This window comes from Coregonus clupeaformis, chromosome 23, assembly GCF_020615455.1.
Source record: "Coregonus clupeaformis isolate EN_2021a chromosome 23, ASM2061545v1, whole genome shotgun sequence".
Taxonomy (NCBI): domain Eukaryota; kingdom Metazoa; phylum Chordata; class Actinopteri; order Salmoniformes; family Salmonidae; genus Coregonus; species Coregonus clupeaformis.
Window position 1 is genome coordinate 51,537,203 of NC_059214.1, and position 22,074 is coordinate 51,559,276.

Consider the following 22,074-nt stretch of genomic DNA (forward strand, 5'->3'; position numbering starts at 1 on the left):
TTGGTCTTTTACCAAATAGGGCTATCTTCTGTATACACTCCTACCTTGTCACAACACAACTGATTGGCTCAAATGCATTAAGAAGGAAAGAAATTCCACAAATTAACTTTTAAGAAGGCACACCTGTTAATTTGAATGCATTCCAGGTGACTACCTCATGAAGCTGGTTGAGAGAATGCCAAGAGTGTGCAAAGCTGTCATCAAGGCAAAGGGTGGCTATTTGAAGAATCTCAAATATGAAATATATTTTGATTTGTTTAACACTTTTTTGGTTACTACATGATTCCATTTGTGTTATTTCATAGTTTTGATGTCTTCACTATTATTCTACAATGTAAAAAAATAGTACAAATAAAGAAAAACCCTTGAATGAGTAGGTGTGTCCAAACTATTGACTGGTACTGTATATGCAGTTATCTGCAGTCTAAAAGTGAATGTTTATTAACTGTAGTCAAAAGTTTGAGTTGATGAATTTGTTGGGAAAGACTTCAGGCAGGATTATTTCATTGTCTAACCATGCTGCTGTAATGACTATCCCACAGTCCTAACCATACTGCTGTAATGACTATCCCACAGTCCTAACCATGCTGCTGTAATGACTATCCAACAGTCCTAACCATGCTGCTGTAATGACTATCCCACAGTCCTAACCATGCTGCTGTACTGACTATCCAACAGTCCTAACCATGCTGCTGTAATGACTATCCCACAGTCCTAACCATACTGCTGTAATGACTATCCAACAGTCCTAACCATGCTGCTGTAATGACTATCCCACAGTCCTAACCATGCTGCTGTAATGACTATCCCACAGTCCTAACCATTCTGCTGTAATGACTATCCCAAAGTCCTAACCATACTGCTGTAATGACTATCCCACAGTCCTAACCATGCTGCTGTAATGACTATCCCACAGTCCTAACCATGCTGCTGTAATGACTATCCCACAGTCCTAACCATGCTGCTGTAATGACTATCCCACAGTCCTAACCATGCTGCTGTACTGACTATCCAACAGTCCTAACCATGCTGCTGTACTGACTATCCAACAGTCCTAACCATGCTGCTGTAATGACTATCCCACAGTCCTAACCATGCTGCTGTAATGACTATCCAACAGTCCTAACCATGCTGCTGTAATGACTATCCCACAGTCCTAACCATGCTGCTGTAATGACTATCCCACAGTCCTAACCATGCTGCTGTAATGACTATCCCACAGTCCTAACCATGCTGCTGTAATGACTATCCCACAGTCCTAACCATGCTGCTGTAATGACTATCCAACAGTCCTAACCATGCTGCTGTAATGACTATCCCACAGTCCTAACCATGCTGCTGTAATGACTATCCCACAGTCCTAACCATGCTGCTGTAATGATTATCCCACAGTCCTAACCATGCTGCTGTAAAGACTATCCCACAGTCCTAACCATGCTGCTGTAATGACTATCCCACAGTCCTAACCATGCTGCTGTAATGACTATCCCACAGTCCTAACCATGCTGCTGTAATGACTATCCCACAGTCCTAACCATGCTGCTGTAATGACTATCCCACAGTCCTAACCATGCTGCTGTAATGACTATCCCACAGTCCTAACCATGCTGCTGTAATGACTATCCAACAGTCCTAACCATGCTGCTGTAATGACTATCCCACAGTCCTAACCATACTGATGTAATGACTATCCAACAGTCCTAACCATGCTGCTGTAATGACTATCCCACAGTCCTAACCATGCTGCTGTAATGACTATCCCACAGTCCTAACCATGCTGCTGTAATGACTATCCAACAGTCCTAACCATGCTGCTGTAATGACTATCCAACAGTCTTAACCATGCTGCTGTAATGACTATCCCACAGTCCTAACCATGCTGCTGTAATGACTATCCCACAGTCCTAGCCATACTGCTGTAATGACTATCCCACAGTCCTAACCATGCTGCTGTAATGACTATCCCACAGTCCTAACCATGCTGCTGTAATGACTATCCCACAGTCCTAACCATGCTGCTGTAATGACTATCCCACAGTCCTAACCATGCTGCTGTAATGACTATCCCACAGTCCTAACCATGCTGCTGTAATGACTATCCCACAGTCCTAACCATGCTGCTGTAATGACTATCCCACAGTCCTAACCATGCTGCTGTAATGACTATCCCACAGTCCTAACCATGCTGCTGTAATGACTATCCCACAGTCCTAACCATGCTGCTGTAATGACTATCCCACAGTCCTAACCATGCTGCTGTAATGACTATCCCACAGTCCTAACCATGCTGCTGTAATGACTATCCCACAGTCCTAACCATGCTGCTGTAATGACTATCCCACAGTCCCTAACCATGCTGCTGTAATGACTATCCCACAGTCCTAACCATGCTGCTGTAATGACTATCCAACAGTCCTAACCATGCTGCTGTAATGACTATCCCACAGTCCTAACCATGCTGCTGTAAAGACTATCCCACAGTCCTAACCATACTGCTGTAATGACTATCCCACAGTCCTAACCATGCTGCTGTAATGACTATCCCACAGTCCTAACCATGCTGCTGTAATGACTATCCCACAGTCCTAACCATGCTGCTGTAATGACTATCCCACAGTCCTAACCATGCTGCTGTAATGACTATCCCACAGTCCTAACCATGCTGCTGTAATGACTATCCCACAGTCCTAACCATGCTGCTGTAATGACTATCCCACAGTCCTAACCATGCTGCTGTAATGACTATCCCACAGTCCTAACCATGCTGCTGTAATGACTATCCCACAGTCCTAACCATGCTGCTGTAATGACTATCCCACAGTCCTAACCATGCTGCTGTAATGACTATCCAACAGTCCTAACCATGCTGCTGTAAAGACTATCCCAAAGTCCTAACCATACTGCTGTAATGACTATCCCACAGTCCTAACCATGCTGCTGTAATGACTATCCCAAAGTCCTAACCATACTGCTGTAATGACTATCCCACAGTCCTAACCATGCTGCTGTAATGACTATCCCACAGTCCTAACCATACTGCTGTACTGACTATCCCACAGTCCTAACCATGCTGCTGTAATGACTATCCCACAGTCCTAACCATGCTGCTGTAATGACTATCCCACAGTCCTAACCATACTGCTGTAATGACTATCCCACAGTCCTAACCATGCTGCTGTAATGACTATCCCACAGTCCTAACCATGCTGCTGTAATGACTATCCCACAGTCCTAACCATGCTGCTGTAATGACTATCCAACAGTCCTAACCATGCTGCTTTACTGACTATCCAACAGTCCTAACCATGCTGCTGTAATGACTATCCCACAGTCCTAACCATGCTGCTGTAATGACTATCCCACAGTCCTAACCATACTGCTGTACTGACTATCCCACAGTCCTAACCATGCTGCTGTAATGACTATCCCACAGTCCTAACCATGCTGCTGTAATGACTATCCCACAGTCCTAACCATACTGCTGTAATGACTATCCCACAGTCCTAACCATGCTGCTGTAATGACTATCCCACAGTCCTAACCATGCTGCTGTAATGACTATCCCACAGTCCTAACCATGCTGCTGTAATGACTATCCCACAGTCCTAACCATGCTGCTGTAATGACTATCCCACAGTCCTAACCATGCTGCTGTAATGACTATCCCACAGTCCTAACCATACTGCTGTAATGACTATCCCACAGTCCTAACCATGCTGCTGTAATGACTATCCCACAGTCCTAACCATGCTGCTGTAATGACTATCCAACAGTCCTAACCATGCTGCTGTACTGACTATCCAATAGTCCTAACCATGCTGCTGTAATGACTATCCCACAGTCCTAACCATGCTGCTGTAATGACTATCCCACAGTCCTAACCATGCTGCTGTAATGACTATCCAACAGTCCTAACCATGCTGCTGTACTGACTATCCAATAGTCCTAACCATGCTGCTGTAATGACTATCCCACAGTCCTAACCATACTGCTGCTGTTCTTCTTCTTCGTGTTCATCATCATCATCATCATCATCTTCTCTTGTGTTTTCTTCCAGACGGGGCCCGATGGATCCTTCTGAGGGGTACCCCATGCAGCAGCCGGGCTGGGTTGGTCACTACCCCGGCCCCCAGCCCTCCTACCCAAACAACCCTGGCCCTCAACCATCCTACCCCAACCCCAACTACCCCCCCAGGGAGAACCCCAACTACCCCCCCAGGGAGAACCCCAACTACCCCCCCAGGGAGAACCCCCAATTACCCCCCAGGGGTGACCCCAACTACCCCCCCAGGGAGAACCCCAACTACCCCCCCAGGGAGAACCCCAATTACCCCCCCAGGGGTGACCCCCGCCAAGCCGACCCAGGGTACTATCACCCCACTCCACAGCAGAGGGGCCCTCTACGCCAGGACGTCCCCCCGTCCCCCACTCTGCCCCTCCGAGCCCCCCGCTATGACACCATGAACCGTGGGGGAGGAGGAGGTGGGGGATACCGCCAGGCCAGCCCAGAGAGGTACGCCCATCACCCTGATCCACGCCAGAAGAACCCCATGACTGCTGCTGTGTAGAGCCGAACTGGGAGTAGGAGTGCTGATCTAGGATCAGGCCCCCCCCCTCTTCATGTAGTCTAAAAGGCTAAACCCTGGTCTGGTCCATCAACTATAACTGCACCACAGTATCTGTCTGTTCCGTTTCTACAACAACCAACCAAACTGGGTTGGGACCACTATGAATAGCTGTTGAACAACCACATTTCTATACGCTATAATGGCATTCTATATTGTCTTATGAATTACTATGTAAACGTTAGATGATTGAAGTAATCTGTACCTCAGAACATTCCGTACACACACACACACACACACACACACACACACACACACACACACACACACACACACACACACACACACACACACACACACACACACACACACACACACACACAGGAAGGAGCAGCGAGCATTCAGAGGGTGTTCCAACCACTACATGTTGTATCAGCCTTCATAGTACATTTACGTCATTTAGCAGACACTCTTATCCAGAGCGACTTACAGGCGCAATTAGGGTTAAGTGCCTTGCTCAAGGGCACATCGACAGATTTTTCACCTAGTCGGCTCGGGGATTAGAACCAGCGACCTTTCGGTTACTGGCACAACGCTCTTAACCACTAAGCTACCTGCTGCCGTACGTTGTTTTAACCTATCATGTCCTTAGTTTCCACTGCATGCTTCCACTGAACGGCTACTTCCCAAATGGCACCCTACTCCCTATATAGTGCACTGCTTTGACCCCTTTTTGGTCCTGTAAATTAGGTCAAACATTGTGCACTATATAGGGAGTAGGGTGCCATTTGTGACACAGCCAATCATTCACCACTTATTTCCTTTAGACTAATTAAGGTATTTTAGCTCAATAAGTCATTAATGTCTGATTATTGTCATTATGTAGAGAAATCAGTAATCATAACATGAATGATATTTAATTATATTACTGAAACATACAGTAGGATATGAAGATCCTAGTCACCTCAAGTTGCCTCTGTCTTGTCTAGACAGGATATGGTTTAGAGAGAGATTAAGCTATTGCTATGGGAGAGGAGAGGAGAGGAGAGGAGAGGAGAGGAGAGGAGAAGGAGGGGAGAGGAGAGGAGAAGGAGATGAGAGGAGAGGAGAGGAGAAATGAGAGGGGAGAGGAGAGGGTGAAGGGAGGGGAGAGGAGAAAGGAGAGGGGAGGGGAGAGAAGAGGGGAGAGGAGTCGGGAGAGGAGAAAGGAGTGGGGAGAGGAGAGAGGAGAAAGTAGAGGGGAGAGGAGAGGGGTGAGGAGAAAGTAGAGGGGAGAGGAGAAAGGAGTGGGGAGGGGAGAGGTGGAGAGAGGAGATGAGAGGAGAAGGGAGGGGAGAGGAGAGGGGAGAGAAGAAAGGAGGGGAGGAGAGGGGAGAGGAGAGGAGAGAGGGGAGAGGAGAAAGGAGTGAGGAGAGGAGAGGAGAGGAGAGAGGAGAAAGTAGAGGGGAGAGGAGAAAGGTGTGGGGAGAGGAGAAAGAAGATGAGGAGAGGAGAAAGGAGTGGGGAGAGGAGAGAGGGGAGAGGAGTGGGGAGAGGAGAAAGGAGTGGGGAGAGGAGAAAGGAGATGGGGAGAGGAGAGGAGAGAGGGGAGAGGAGAGGAGAAAGTAGAGGGGAGAGGAGAAAGGAGTGGGGGAGAGGAGAGAGGGAGAGGGAGTGGAGAGAGGGGAGAGGAGAGGAGAAAGTAGAGGGGAGAGGAGAAAGGAGTGGGGAGAGGAGAAAGGAGATGAGGAGAGGAGAAAGAAGAGGGGAGAGGAGAGGGGAGAGAAGAGGAGAGGAGAAAGGAGGGGAGAGGTGAAAGGAGAGGGGAGAGGAGAAAGGAGAGGAGAGGAGAAGTGAGAGGAGAGGGGAGAGGAGAAATGAGAGGGGAGAGGAGAGGGTGAAGGGAGGGAGAGGAGAAATGAGAGGGGAGGGAGAGGAGAGAAGAGGGAGAGGGAGAGGAGAAAGGAGTGGGGAGAGGAGAGAGGAGAAAGTAGAGGGGAGAGGAGAGGGGTGAGGAGAAAGTAGAGGGGAGAGGAGAAAGGAGTGGGGAGGGGAGAGGTGGGAGAGAGGAGAGGGGAGGGGAGAGGAGAGGAGAGGGGAGAGAAGAAAGGAGGGGAGGAGAAAGGAGAGGGGAGAGGAGAGGAGAAAGGAGTGGGGAGAGGAGAGGGGAGAGGAGAAAGGAGTGGGGAGAGGAGTGGGGAGATGAGAAGGAGTGGGGAGAGGAGTGGGGGAGAGGAGAAAGGTGTGGGGGAGAGGAGAAAGGAGATGAGGAGAGGAGAAAGGAGTGGGGAGAGGATAAAGGAGTGGGGAGAGGAGAGAGGGGAGAGGAGTGGGGAGAGGAGAGAGGGGAGAGGAGTGGGGAGAGGAGAGGAGAAAGTAGAGGGGAGAGAAGAGAGAATATGGGGAGAGGAGAGGAGAGAGGGGAGAGGAGTGGGGAGAGGAGAAAGGAGTGGGGAGAGGAGAAAAGAGATGAGGAGAGGAGAAAGGAGTGGGGAGAGGAGAGAGGGGAGAGGAGTGGGGAGAGGAGAAAGGAGTGGGGAGAGGAGTGGGGAGAGGAGAGGAGAGAGGAGAAAGTAGAGGAGAGGAGAAAGGAGAGGAGTGGGGAGAGGAGAGGAGAAGGGAGAGGAGAAAGTAGAGGGGAGAGGTGAGGGGAGAGGAGAAAGGAGTTGGGAGAGGAGACATGGAGGGGTGCTGTGAGTGCTAGTCAGGAAGGGGAGAGGACGGTAGAGTCATGAGAACACACAGCAAAGAGCAGGCAAACAGGAGGATGAGTAGGAGACAGATCAGAAACACTAAGCCCACTTCAAAGCACCCTTGCTGGGCTAAAGACGTCAGAGGTGGGTCAGGAGTCTCTCACTGCAGGCCGGCTGGCCAAGACAACTCTGTTGGGTTGTTTTCCTCTCAATTCAATTTAAGGGCTTTATTGGCATGGGAAACGTATGTTACCATTGCCAAAGCAAGTGAAGTAGATAATAAACAAAAGTGAAATAAACAATAAAAAATTAACAGTAAACATTACACTCACAAAGTTCCCAAAAAATATAGACATTTCAAGTGTCATATTATGTCTATATACTCTCTCTCTCTCTCTCTCTCTCTCTCTCTCTCTCTCTCTCTCTCTCTCTCTGTCTCTTCTCTCTCTCTCTCTCTCTCTCTCTCTCTCTCTCTCTCTCTCTCTCTCTCTCTCTCTCTCTCTCTCTCTCTCTCTCTTGATCTCACCACTCCCTCTCTCTCTCTCTTTCTCTCTCAATCTCTTCTCTCTCTCTCAATCTCTCTCTCTCTCTCTCTCTCTCTTCTCTCTCTCTCAATCGCTCTCTCTCTCTCTTGATCTCACCACTCTCTCTCTCTCTTTCTCTCTCGATCTCACCACTCCCTCTCTCTCTCTCTCTCTCTCTCTCTCTCTCTCTCTCTCTCTCTCTCTCTCTCTGTCTCTCTCGATCTCACCTCTCTCTCTCTCTCTCTTCTCTCTCTCTCAATCTCTCTCTCTCTCTCAATCTCACCACTCCCTCTCTCTCTCTCTCTCTCTCTCTCGATCTCACCCCTCTCTCTCTCTCTCTCGATCTCACCACTCCCTCTCTCTCTCTTTCTCTCTCTCAATCTCACCACTCTCTCTCTCTCTCTCTCTCTCTCTCTCCCTCCCCCTCTCTCTCTTGATCTCAATCTCACCACTTCCATGGATTAGCATGGACAGAGACCAGAGAATGAGAGACCATGGTACAGTCTGAAAGGTCCTGTCTCTTTTCAAACCCTGGTTTGTGGTTTGCTTGAGATGTGATCATTGCATGATATCGTCTTTTTGCTTTTATACAGTACATAGCTTTGTTAAACATGTTTTAGTATCTTAGCCTGATGGTTTTAATGTAGTTATTTTAATGTTAGTTCAACAGAAGTTCCAATCTGAAGGTACTCTTGGTTCTCTCTTGGTACAGAAGGCCAAGATCTGAGGGAACAAACTATAACTGTATTACTCAACAAACACGACACGATTTTTGATAAAAATATGTTTGTATCCCAAAAAATCTAAATGAATCTAATATCATGTAACAATAATAAGCATACCATTTTTATGCATGTTTTATAACACATTTTGCATTAAATACTCATGTTTAAAACACAGTAGAAGTTGAAGGTGTCATTACTCATTGGCTACGTCCCAAATGGCACCCTATTCCCTAATTAGCCCATAGGGCTCTGGCCAAAAGTAGTGCACTACATAGGGAATAGGGTACCATTCTCTGGTCTAAAGTAGTGCACTATATAGGGAATAGGGTGCCATTCTCTGGTCTAAAGTAGTGCACTACATAGGGAATAGGGTACCATTCTCTGGTCTAAAGTAGTGCACTATATAGGGAATAGGGTGCCATTCTCTGGTCTAAAGTAGTGCACTACATAGGGAATAGGGTACCATTCTCTGGTCTAAAGTAGTGCACTATATAGGGAATAGGGTACCATTCTCTGGTCTAAAGTAGTGCACTATATAGGGAATAGGGTACCATTCTCTGGTCTAAAGTAGTGCACTACATAGGGAATAGGGTACCATTCTCTGGTCTAAAGTAGTGCACTACATAGGGAATAGGGTACCATTCTCTGGTCTAAAGTAGTGCACTACATAGGGAATAGGGTACCATTCTCTGGTCTAAAGTAGTGCACTACATAGGGAATAGGGTACCATTCTCTGGTCTAAAGTAGTGCACTACATAGGGAATAGGGTACCATTCTCTGGTCTAAAGTAGTGCACTACATAGGGAATAGGGTGCCATTCTCTGGTCTAAAGTAGTGCACTACATAGGGAATAGGGTACCATTCTCTGGTCTAAAGTAGTGCACTATATAGGGAATAGGGTGCCATTCTCTGGTCTAAAGTAGTGCACTATATAGGGAATAGGGTGCCATTCTCTGGTCTAAAGTAGTGCACTACATAGGGAATAGGGTACCATTTGGGATGCATATGTTATGTTATTATGTGGATGTATATTTTGTGACAAGAGGTTTAACATCTCTATGGGTTAATTAATAATTAATTAATTAAATGTTGAGGATTACAATTATTTTTTAAAGTCTTTACATTAGCATGTTTAACTCAATTTAATCCATTAACACCCAAGATAAATTGTACCTTTATGATAACAGATAGTTAGGGCCAATTTGGATGTGGAGATATCCCCATGTGATTACAGACTAATTTGGAAATGTTGGATAAAGTTTGTCTGCTGTAAGACTTCGGGTTGCAACTTTAATATTAGGAAAGGAGAGAGGAGGAGACGGGAGGGGAGGAGACGGGAGGGGAGGAGACGGGGGAGGAGAAGGGGGAGGAGACGGGGAGGAGAAGGGAAAGGAGGAGATATGGGAGGGGAGGAGATGGGGGAGGGGACGGGAGGGGAGGAGACGGGAGGGGAGGAGACGGGGGAGGAGAAGGGAAAGGAGGAGATATGGGAGGGGAGGAGATGGGGGAGGGACGGGAGGGGAGGAGATGAGAAGGGAGGAGACGGGGGAGGAGATGAGAAGGGAGGAGACGGGAGGGGAGGAGACGGGGGAGGAGACGGGGGAGGAGAAGGGAAAGGAGGAGATATGGGAGGGGAGGAGATGGAGGAGGGGACGGGAGGGGAGGGAATGGGGAGGCAAGGGGAAGGGAGGGGAGGAGACGGGGGAGGGGAGGAGATGGGGAGGCAAGGGGAAGGGAGGGGAGGTGATGGGGGAGGAGAAGGGAAAGGAGGAGATATGGGAGGGGAGGAGATGGGGAGGGGACAGGAGGGGAGGTGACGGGGAGGGGACGGAGTGGTGGCGATGGGAGGGAGGAGACGGGGGAGGGGATGGGGACGGGAGGAGACAGGGGAGGGGACGAGACGGGGAGGGGACAGGGGAGGGGAAGGGGAGGAGACGGGGGGAAGGGGGGTGGAGATAGGGGAGAAGAGGGGGAGGGGAGGAGACGGGGGAAGGGGGGTGGAGATAGGGGAGGAGAGGGGGAGGGGAGGAGACGGGGGAAGGGGGGGGGGAGATAGGGGAGGAGAGGGGGGAGGGGAGGAGAGGGGGGAAGGGGACGGGGAGGGAGGGGAGAGGGGACGGGGGAGTGGAGGGGAGGAGACAGGGAAAGGAAAAGGGAGGCAAACTCAGCTCAATCATTAATTGAATCAGATGGCTCATTCATCACAAAACCAACTGATATTGCAAACTACTTTAATGATTTTTTCATTGCCATGACATGCCAGCAACAATTGCTGACACTACACATCCAAGTATATCTGACCAAATTATGAAAGACAAGCATTGTAATTTTGAATTCTGTAAAGTGAGTGTGGAAGAGGTGAAAAAATTATTGTTGTCTATCAACAATGACAAGCCACCGGGGTCTGACTGTCTGGATGGAACATTACTGAGGATAATAGTGGACGATATTGCCACTCCTATTTGCCATATCTTCAATTTAAGCCTACTAGAATGTGTGTGCCCTCAGGCCTGGAGGGAAGCAAAAGTCATTCCGCTTCCTAAGAATAGTAAAGCCCCCTTTACTGGCTCAAATAGCCGATTAATCAGCCTGTTACCAACCCTTAGTAAACTATAGGAAAAAATTGTGTTTGACCAGATACAATGCTATTTTACAGTAAACAAATTGACAACAAACTTTCAGCATGCTTATAGGGAAGGACGTTCAACAAGCACAGCACTTACACAAATTGCTGATGATTGGCTGAGAGAAATTGATGATTAAAAGATTGTGGGGCTGTTTTGTTAGACTTCAGTGCGGCTTTTGACATTATCAATCATAGTCTGCTGCTGGAAAAACGTATGTGTTATGGCTTTACACCCCCTGCTATATTGTGGATAAAGAGTTACTTGTCCAACAGAACACAGAGGGTGTTCTTTAATGGAAGCCTCTCCAACATAATCCAGGTAGAATCAGGAATTCCCCAGGGCAGCTGTCTAGGCCCCTTACTTTTTTCAATCTTTACTAATGACATGCCACTGGCTTTGAGTAAAGCCAGAGTGTCTATGTATGCGGATGACTCAACACTATACATGTCAGCTACTACAGCGACTGAAATGACTGCAACACTTAACAAAGAGCTGCAGTTAGTTTCAGAGTGGGTGGAAATGAATAAGTTAGTCCTAAATATTTCTAAAACTAAAAGCATTGTATTTGGGACAAATCATTCACTAAACCTTAAACCTCAACTAAATCTTGTAATAAATAATGTGGTAATTGAGCAAGTTGAGGTGACTAAACTGCTTGGAGTAACCCTGGATTGTAAACTATCATGGTCAAAACATATTGATACAACAGTAGCTAAGATGGGGAGAAGTCTGTCCATAATAAAGTGCTGCTCTACCTTCTTAACAGCACTATCAACAAGGCAGGTCCTACAGGCCCTAGTTTTGTCACAACTGGACTACTGTTCAGTCGTGTAGTCAGGTGCCATAAAAAAGGACTTCGGAAAATTGCAATTGGCTCAGAACAGGGCAGCACGGCTGGCCCTTGGATGTACACAGAGAGCTAATATTAATAATATGCATGACAATCTCTCCTGGGTCAAAGTGGAGGAGATATTGACTTCATCACTACTTGTATTTATGAGAGGTATTGATATGTTGAATGCACCAAGCTGTCTGTCTAAACGACTAGCACGCAGCTCGGACACCCATGCATACCCCACAAGACATGCCACCAGAGGTCTCTTCACAGTCCCCAAGTCCAGAACAGACTATGGGAGGCGCACAGTACTACATAGAGCCATGACTACATGGAACTCTATTCCACATCAGGTAACTGATGCAAGTTGTAAAATTAGATTTAAAAAACATGGAACAGCGGGGACTGTGAAGCAACACAAACATAGACACATACACACACACGATAACATACGCACTATACACACACGTACACATGGATTTTGTACAGTAGATATGTGTTAGTGGTGGAGTAGGGGCCTGAGGGCACACAGTGTGTTGTGAAATCTGTGAATGTATTGTAATGTTTTTAAAATTGTATGAACTGCCTTCATTTTGCTGGACCCCAGGAAGAGTAGCTGCTGCCTTGGCAGGAACTAATGGGGATCCATAATAAACCCCAGGAAGAGTAGCTGCTGCCTTGGCAGGAACTAATGGGGATCCATAATAAACCCCAGGAAGAGTAGCTGCTGCCTTGGTAGGAACTAATGGGGATCCATAATAAACCCCAGGAAGAGTAGCTGCTGCCTTGGCAGGAACTAATGGGGATCCATAATAAACCCCAGGAAGAGTAGCTGCTGCCTTGGCAGGAACTAATGGGGATCCATAATAAACCCAGGAAGAGTAGCTGCTGCCTTGGCAGGAACTAATGGGGATCCATAATAAACCCCAGGGAAGAGTAGCTGCTGCCTTGGCAGGAACTAATGGGGATCCATAATAAACCCCAGGAAGAGTAGCTGCTGCCTTGGCAGGAACTAATGGGGATCCATAATAAACCCCAGGAAGAGTAGCTGCTGCCTTGGCAGGAACTAATGGGGATCCATAATAAACCCCAGGAAGAGTAGCTGCTGCCTTGGCAGGGAACTACTGGGGATCCATAATAAACCCCAGGAAGAGTAGCTGCTGCCTTGGCAGGAACTAATGGGGATCCATAATAAACCCCAGGAAGAGTAGCTGCTGCCTTGGCAGGAACTAATGGGGATCCATAATAAAACCCAGGAAGAATAGCTGCTGCCTTGGCAGGAACTAATGGGGCTCCATAATAAACCCCAGGAAGAGCAGCTGCTGCCTTGGCAGGAACTAATGGGGGATCCTTAATAAACCCCCAGGAAGAGTAGCTGCTGCCTTGGCAGGAACTAATGGGGATCCACAATAAACCCCAGGAAGAGTAGCTGCTGCCTTGGCAGTAACTAATGGGGATCCATAATAAACCCCAGGAAGAGTAGCTGCTGCCTTGGCAGGAACTAATGGGGGATCCATAATAAACCCCAGGAAGAGTAGCTTCTGCCTTGGCAGGAACTAATGGGGATCCATAATAAACCCCAGGAAGAGTAGCTGCTGCCTTGGCAGGAACTAATGGGGATCCATAATAAACCCCAGGAAGAGTAGCTGCTGCCTTGGCAGGAACTAATGGGGATCCATAATAAACCCCAGGAAGAGTAGCTGCTGCCTTGGCAGGAACTACTGGGGATCCATAATAAACCCCAGGAAGAGTAGCTGCTGCCTTGGCAGGAACTAATGGGGATGCATAATAAACCCCAGGAAGAGTAGCTGCTGCCTTGGCAGGAACTAATGGGGATCCATAATAAAACCCAGGAAGAATAGCTGCTGCCTTGGCAGGAACTAATGGGGCTCCATAATAAACCCCAGGAAGAGCAGCTGCTGCCTTGGCAGGAACTAATGGGGATCCTTAATAAACCCCAGGAAGAGTAGCTGTTGCCTTGGCAGGAACTAATGGGGATCCATAATAAACCCCAGGAAGAGTAGCTGCTGCCTTGGCAGGAACTAATGGGGATCCATAATAAACCCCAGGAAGAGTAGCTGTTGCCTTGGCAGGAACTAATGGGGATCCATAATAAACCCCAGGAAGAGTAGCTGCTGCCTTGGCAGGAACTAATGGGGATCCATAATAAACCCCAGGAAGAGTAGCTGCTGCCTTGGCAGGAACTAATGGGGATCCATAATAAACCCCAGGAAGAGTAGCTGCTGCCTTGGCAGGAACTAATGGGGATCCATAATAAACCCCAGGAAGAGTAGCTGCTGCCTTGGCAGGGAACTAATCGGGATCCATAATAAACCCCAGGAAGAGTAGCTGCTGCCTTGGCAGGAACTAATGGGGATCCATAATAAACCCCAGGAAGAGTAGCTGCTGCCTTGGCAGTAACTAATGGGGATCCATAATAAACCCCAGGAAGAGTAGCTGCTGCCTTGGCAGGAACTAATGGGGATCCATAATAAACCCCAGGAAGAGTAGCTGCTGCCTTGGCAGGAACTAATGGGGATCCATAATAAACCCCAGGAAGAGTAGCTGCTGCCTTGGCAGGAACTAATGGGGATCCATAATAAACCCCAGGAAGAGTAGCTGCTGCCTTGGCAGGACCTAATGGGGATCCATAATAAACCCCAGGAAGAGTAGCTGCTGCCTTGGCAGGAACTAATGGGGATCCATAATAAACCCCAGGAAGAGTAGCTGCTGCCTTGGCAGGAACTAATGGGGATCCATAATAAACCCCAGGAAGAGTAGCTGCTGCCTTGGCAGGAACTAATGGGGATCCATAATAAACCCCAGGAAGAGTAGCTGCTGCCTTGGCAGGAACTAATGGGGATCCATAATAAACCCCAGGAAGAGTAGCTGCTGCCTTGGCAGGAACTAATGGGGATCCATAATAAACCACAGGAAGAGTAGCTGCTGCCTTGGCAGGACCTAATGGGGATCCATAATAAACCCCAGGAAGAGTAGCTGCTGCCTTGGCAGGGAACTAATGGGGATCCATAATAAACCCCAGGAAGAGTAGCTGCTGCCTTGGCAGGAACTAATGGGGATCCATAATAAACCCCAGGAAGAGTAGCTGCTGCCTTGGCAGGAACTAATGGGGATCCATAATAAACCCCAGGAAGAGTAGCTGCTGCCTTGGCAGGAACTAATGGGGATCCATAATAAACCCCAGGAAGAGTAGCTGCTGCCTTGGCAGTAACTAATGGGGATCCATAATAAACCCCAGGAAGAGTAGCTGCTGCCTTGGCAGGAACTAATGGGGATCCATAATAAACCCCAGGAAGAGTAGCTGCTGCCTTGGCAGGGAACCAATGGGGATCCATAATAAACCCCAGGAAGAGTAGCTGCTGCCTTGGCAGGAACTAATGGGGATCCATAATAAACCCCAGGAAGAGTAGCTGCTGCCTTGGCAGGACCTAATGGGGATCCATAATAAACCCCAGGAAGAGTAGCTGCTGCCTTGGCAGGAACTAATGGGGATCCATAATAAACCCCAGGAAGAGTAGCTGCTGCCTTGGCAGGAACTAATGGGGATCCATAATAAACCCCAGGAAGAGTAGCTGCTGCCTTGGCAGGAACTAATGGGGATCCATAATAAACCCCAGGAAGAGTAGCTGCTGCCTTGGCAGGAACTAATGGGGATCCATAATAAACCCCAGGAAGAGTAGCTGCTGCCTTGGCAGGAACTAATGGGGATCCATAATAAACCACAGGAAGAGTAGCTGCTGCCTTGGCAGGACCTAATGGGGATCCATAATAAACCCCAGGAAGAGTAGCTGCTGCCTTGGCAGGAACTAATGGGGATCCATAATAAAACCCCAGGAAGAGTAGCTGCTGCCTTGGCAGGAACTAATGGGGATCCATAATAAACCCCAGGAAGAGTAGCTGCTGCCTTGGCAGGAACTAATGGGGATCCATAATAAACCCCAGGAAGAGTAGCTGCTGCCTTGGCAGGAACTAATGGGGATCCATAATAAACCCCAGGAAGAGTAGCTGCTGCCTTGGCAGGAACTAATGGGGATCCATAATAAACCCCAGGAAGAGTAGCTGCTGCCTTGGCAGGAACTAATGGGGATCCATAATAAACCCCAGGAAGAGTAGCTGCTGCCTTGGCAGGAACTAATGGGGATCCATAATAAACCCCAGGAAGAGTAGCTGCTGCCTTGGCAGGAACTAATGGGGATCCATAATAAAACCCCAGGAAGAGCAGCTGCTGCCTTGGCAGGAACTAATGGGGATCCATAATAAACCCCAGGAAGAGCAGCTGCTGCCTTGGCAGGAACTAATGGGGATCCATAATAAACCCCAGGAAGAGTAGCTGCTGCCTTGGCAGGAACTAATGGAGATCCATAATAAAACCCAGGAAGAGTAGCTGCTGCCTTGGCAGGAACTAATGGGGATCCATAATAAACCCCAGGAAGAGTAGCTGCTGCCTTGGCAGGAACTAATGGGGATCCATAATAAACCCCAGGAAGAGTAGCTGCTGCCTTGGCAGGAACTAATGGGGATCCATAATAAACCCCAGGAAGAGTAGCTGCTGCCTTGGCAGGAACTAATGGGGATCCATAATAAACCCCAGGAAGAGTAGCTGCTGCCTTGGCAGGAACTAATGGGGATCCATAATAAACCCCAGGAAGATTAGCTGCTGCCTTGGCAGGAACTAATGGGGATCCATAATAAACCCCAGGAAGAGTAGCTGCTGCCTTGGCAGGAACTAATGGGGATCCATAATAAACCCCAGGAAGAGTAGCTGCTGCCTTGGCAGGAACTAATGGGGATCCATAATAAACCACAGGAAGAGTAGCTGCTGCCTTGGCAGGACCTAATGGGGATCCATAATAAACCCCAGGAAGAGTAGCTGCTGCCTTGGCAGGAACTAATGGGGATCCATAATAAACCCCAGGAAGAGTAGCTGCTGCCTTGGCAGGAACTAATGGGGATCCATAATAAACCCCAGGAAGAGTAGCTGCTGCCTTGGCAGGAACTAATGGGGATCCATAATAAACCACAGGAAGAGTAGCTGCTGCCTTGGCAGGACCTAATGGGGATCCATAATAAACCCCAGGAAGAGTAGCTGCTGCCTTGGCAGGAACTAATGGGGATCCATAATAAACCCCAGGAAGAGTAGCTGCTGCCTTGGCAGGAACTAATGGGGATCCATAATAAACCCCAGGAAGAGTAGCTGCTGCCTTGGCAGGACCTAATGGGGATCCATAATAAACCCCAGGAAGAGTAGCTGCTGCCTTGGCAGGAACTAATGGGGATCCATAATAAATACAAAATACACAGGAGGAGGGGAGATGGGCTGGGCTGTGTTATCCGTTAGTGCTTAATAATCATTAGCCAGACCATTGAGCCAATGGGGAGAGAGGCTCAGGACGAGACTCAGACCATTGAGCCAATGGGAGAGAGGATGTTAGCTTTTTAATGATCATCGGTCAGCCAATGAGGCTGAGCGGGGAGAAGCGGAGCAGGAAGTTCTCCTGAGACTCATGGACAGGTGTTAAGCTTCTAATACAGCTCTGCAGTGTTCTATTAGAATGACTTTCATTAAGTACCTATAGCGTTGTTGTATTACATCAGCTCTGAGTTGTTATTTTATCTCGGTTTCTTTCTGAGTCGTGGAATTACTCTGGTCGTTTGAGACAAATCATTATTGGATAGTTATTATTAGAAACAGTTTTCATTAGTATTGGATGTCCTAGTAATTATGCTTTTCCATGTTTGTCAGACATGGAGGGAGGGAGAGAGAGAGAGAGAGAGAGAGAGAGAGAGAGCAGAGAGAGAGAGAGAGAGCAGAGAGAGAGCAGAGAGAGAGAGATAGAGAGAGAGAGAGAGAGAGAGAGAGAGAGAGAGAGAGAGATAGAGAGCAGAGAGAGCAGAGAGAGAGAGATAGAGAGCAGAGAGAGAGCAGAGAGAGAGAGGGAGAGAGAGAGAGAGAGGGGGGAAAGAGAGAGAGAGAGGAGAGAGAGAGACAGAGAGAGACAGAGAGAGAGTGAAAGAGAGAGAGAGAGAGAGAGAGAAACAGAGAGAGAGACAGAGAGAGAGAGAGAGAGAGAGAGAGAGAGAGAGAGAGAGAGAGAGAGAGAGAGAGAGAGAGAGAGAGAGAGAGAGAGAGAGAGAGAGAGAGAGAGAGAGAGGGGGGAGAGAGAGAGAGAGAGAGAGCGAGAGAGGGGGGGAGAGAGAGGGAGAGAGAGAGAGAGAGAGGGGGGAGCAGTTGAGGCGGTTGCCTCTTAGCCAATCCATGTCCATTATTATTCCCATTGTTTATTGTTTATATTCGGAGTGTCTGTAACATCTGACCTTCGGCCTTTTCTCAGCCTGATTATTCAATATTGTTAGAGAGTATTCAGTGCTGATAATGAAAGATTTTGTTTTCGGTAAAGAGGTGCCAGAAATAACTCACTTCTTTCCATTGCATTGTATCATCAAACTGCACTTCTGGACTGCGTGAATAAAGTAGTGTATCCGTGGCGACCGTAAATAACCTGCCTAGCAAGTCGCCAGTGTCAGTCCTGGAGATAAGACCGTTGCTAAACCTTACGGGATTACACTCCAGATCAGATCTACATGTTATATTTCTATAGTCATGGGGGATTTAGCCCTACTGCCCAATCTATACACTATCTACATTACTTCCTTTGACTCGAATGATAGTTAGTGAGGAACTGCAAGGGTATTCAGAACATTTACATTTTCATAGCTTAGTCTCGCAAGTCTATCTCAAACCTCTGTCTGTCTGTCTGTCTGTCTGTCTGTCTGTCTGTCTGTCTGTCTGTCTGTCTCCCCCTCCCTCTCTATCCCTCTCTCCTTCCCTCCGTCTCGCTCGGTGTCTCCCTGCCAATACGTTCCCAAAGGAATTAAGCGTTTGAGTTCTGAAGTAGGACTGCCAATGACCACACAGCGAGGGAGAGAGGGAGAGAGGGAGAGAGGGAGAGAGGGTGAGAGGGAGAGAGGGAGAGAGGGAGAGAGTTTGAGAGGGAGAGAGGGAGAGAGGGAGAGAGGGAGAGAGGGAGGGAGGGAGAGAGGGAGAGAGGGAGAGAGTGTGTCCGTCTAAGGAGTAGGAAGTGTTGTTGACAGCAGTGTGTGTGTGTGTGTGTGTGTGCGTGTGTGCATGCGCATGTCTGAGCAGTGGGAAGTGTTGCTGACAGTAGTGATCTGAGAGGGAGGCATGAGGGGCCCAGCTCCCATTCACATCCTGTCCTAGGGAAGGTCAGTTACAGCGTATTAAGAAAGCTGAGTCGCTCTGTGTGTGTGTGTGTGTCTCTATTACAGCCTGGTTGCATCTGGAGCAGGAGGGGACAGAGGGGGAGAAGAGGGTAGAGAGAGGGAGAAGAGGGGAGAGAGGGGGAGAAGAGGGGAGAGAGGGGGGAGAAGAGGGGAGAGAGGGGGAGAAGAGGGGAGAGAGGGGGAGAAGAGGGTGGAGAGAGGGAGAATAGGGTAGAGAGAGAGGGGGAGTAGAGGGTAGAGAGGGGGGAGGAGAGAGTGAGAAGAGGGGAGAGAGAGGGGACAGAGGGGGAGAGAGGGGGAGAAGAGGGTAGAGAGGGGGAGAGAGGGGGGAGAAGAGGGGAGAGAGGGGGAGGAGAGAGTGAGAAGAGGGGAGAGAGAGGGGACAGAGGGGGAGAGAGGGGGAGAAGAAGGTAGAGAGGGGGAGAAGAGGGGAGGGGGTGAATAGGGGAGAGAGAGGGAGAAGAGGGGAGAGAGAGGGAGAAGAGGGGAGAGAGGGGAGGGGGGGTGAAGTGGGGAGAGAAGGGGAGAAGAGGGGAGAAGAGGGTGGAGAGGGGGAGAAGAGGGTAGAGAGAGGGGGAGAAGAGGGTAGAGAGAGGGAGAAGAGGGTGGAGAGGGGGAGAAGAGGGTAGAGAGAGGGGGAGAAGAGGGTAGAGAGAGGGAGAAGAGGGGAGGGGGGTGAATAGGGGAGAGGGAGAGAAGAGGGGAGAGAGAGGGGAGAAGAGGGGGAGAGAGAGTGAGAAGAGGGGAGAGAGGGGAGAAGAGGGTGGAGAGGGGGAGAAGAGGGGAGAGAGAGGGAGAAGAGGGGGGTGAAGAGGGGAGAGAAGGGGAGAAGAGGGGAGAAGAGGGGAGAGAGAGAGAGAAGAGGGGAGAGAGGGGAGAGAGAGGGAGAAGAGGGGAGAGAGGGGAGAAGAGGGTGGAGAGAGGGGGAGAAGAGGGTAGAGAGAGGGGGAGAAGAGGGTAGAGAGAGGGGGAGAAGAGGGTAGAGAGAGGGGGAGAAGAGGGTAGAGAGAGGGGACAGAGGGGGAGAGAGAGGGAGAAGAGGGGAGAGAGAGGGAGAAGAGGGGAGAAGAGGGGAGAGAGAGAGGGAGAAGAGGGGAGAGAGGGGAGAAGAGGGTGGAGAGAGGGGGAGAAAAGGGTAGAGAGAGGGGGAGAAGAGGGTAGAGAGAGGGGGAGAAGAGGGTAGAGAGAGGGGACAGAGGGGGAGAGAGAGGGAGAAGAGGGGAGAGAGAGGGAGAAGAGGGGAGAGAGAGGGAGAAGAGGGGAGAGAGAGAGGGAGAAGAGGGGAGAGAGAGGGAGAAGATGGGAGAGAGAGGGAGAAGAGGGGAGAGAGAGGGAGAAGAGGGGAGAGAGAGAGGGAGAAGAGGGGAGAGAGGGGAGAAGAGGGTGGAGAGAGGGGGAGAAAAGGGTAGAGAGAGGGGGAGAAGAGGGTAGAGAGAGGGGACAGAGGGGAGAGAGAGGGAGAAGAGGGGAGAGAGAGGGGGAGAAGAAGGCCTGGCTCTCTGCCTCCGCTGCACCGGGTTTCCATACACATATACCACTCATGATTCTAAGCACACACACACACACACACACACACACACACCCATCCACCCACCCACCCACCCACCCACCCACCCACCCACCCACCCACCCACCCCCACCTTTACCCACTCATGACCCTAAAGTCTAAACTCACATCTAGCAGCAGTGGTCTGGTCCTTAGCAGTATAAGACCCAGTGTTTAGGGAGGTACACATGGTAGTCTATGTCTCTCAGGGATAGCCTACATTCCAGCCTCTGTGGAGGGACTGTGGAAAGGGCTTGTTATGAGGGGAGAGATGTGGTTCTACTCTAATGGCTTGTTATGAGGGGAGAGATGTGGTTCTACTCTAATGGCTTGTTATGAGGGGAGAGATGTGGTTCTACTCTAATGGCTTGTTATGAGGGGAGAGATGTGGTTCTGTAATAAGGGCTTGTTATGAGGGGAGAGATGTGGTTCTACTCTAATGGCTTGTTATGAGGGGAGAGATGTGGTTCTACTCTAAGGGCTTGTTATGAGGGGAGAGATGTGGTTCTACTCTAAGGGCTTGTTATGAGGGGAGAGATGTGGTTCTACTCTAATGGCTTGTTATGAGGGGAGAGATGTGGTTCTGTAATAAGGGCTTGTTATGAGGGGAGAGATGTGGTTCTACTCTAATGGCTTGTTATGAGGGGAGAGATGTGGTTCTGTAATAAGGGCTTGTTATGAGGGGAGAGATGTGGTTCTGTTATAAGGGCTTGTTATGAGGGGAGAGATGTGGTTCTACTCTAAGGGCTTGTTATGAGGGGAGAGATGTGGTTCTGTTATAAGGGCTTGTTATGAGGGGAGAGATGTGGTTCTACTCTAAGGGCTTGTTATGAGGGGAGAGATGTGGTTCTACTCTAAGGGCTTGTTATGAGGGGAGAGATGTGGTTCTGTTATAAGGGCTTGTTATGAGGGGAGAGATGTGGTTCTACTCTAAGGGCTTGTTATGAGGGGAGAGATGTGGTTCTGTTATAAGGGCTTGTTATGAGGGGAGAGATGTGGTTCTACTCTAAGGGCTTGTTATGAGGGGAGAGATGTGGTTCTGTTATAAGGGCTTGTTATGAGGGGAGAGATGTGGTTCTACTCTAAGGGCTTGTTATGAGGGGAGAGATGTGGTTCTGTTATAAGGGCTTGTTATGAGGGGAGAGATGTGGTTCTACTCTAAGGGCTTGTTATGAGGGGAGAGATGTGGTTCTGTTATAAGGGCTTGTTATGAGGGGAGAGATGTGGTTCTGTTATAAGGGCTTGTTATGAGGGGAGAGATGTGGTTCTGTTATAAGGGCTTGTTATGAGGGGAGAGATGTGGTTCTGTAATAAGGG

General features: G+C 48.9%; 1 protein-coding gene across 1 annotated transcript in view; it reads left to right on the plus strand.

The window, feature by feature from the left end:
• Positions 1-4,568, plus strand: part of pard3bb (par-3 family cell polarity regulator beta b) — a 627,684-nt gene extending 623,116 nt beyond the window's left edge. Inside the window, exon 22 of the mRNA XM_041843623.2 lies at positions 4,058-4,568. Coding sequence (XP_041699557.2) covers positions 4,058-4,568 — 511 coding nt within the window. The remainder of the gene's footprint in view (positions 1-4,057) is intronic.
• Positions 4,569-22,074: the final 17,506 nt, after the last annotated feature.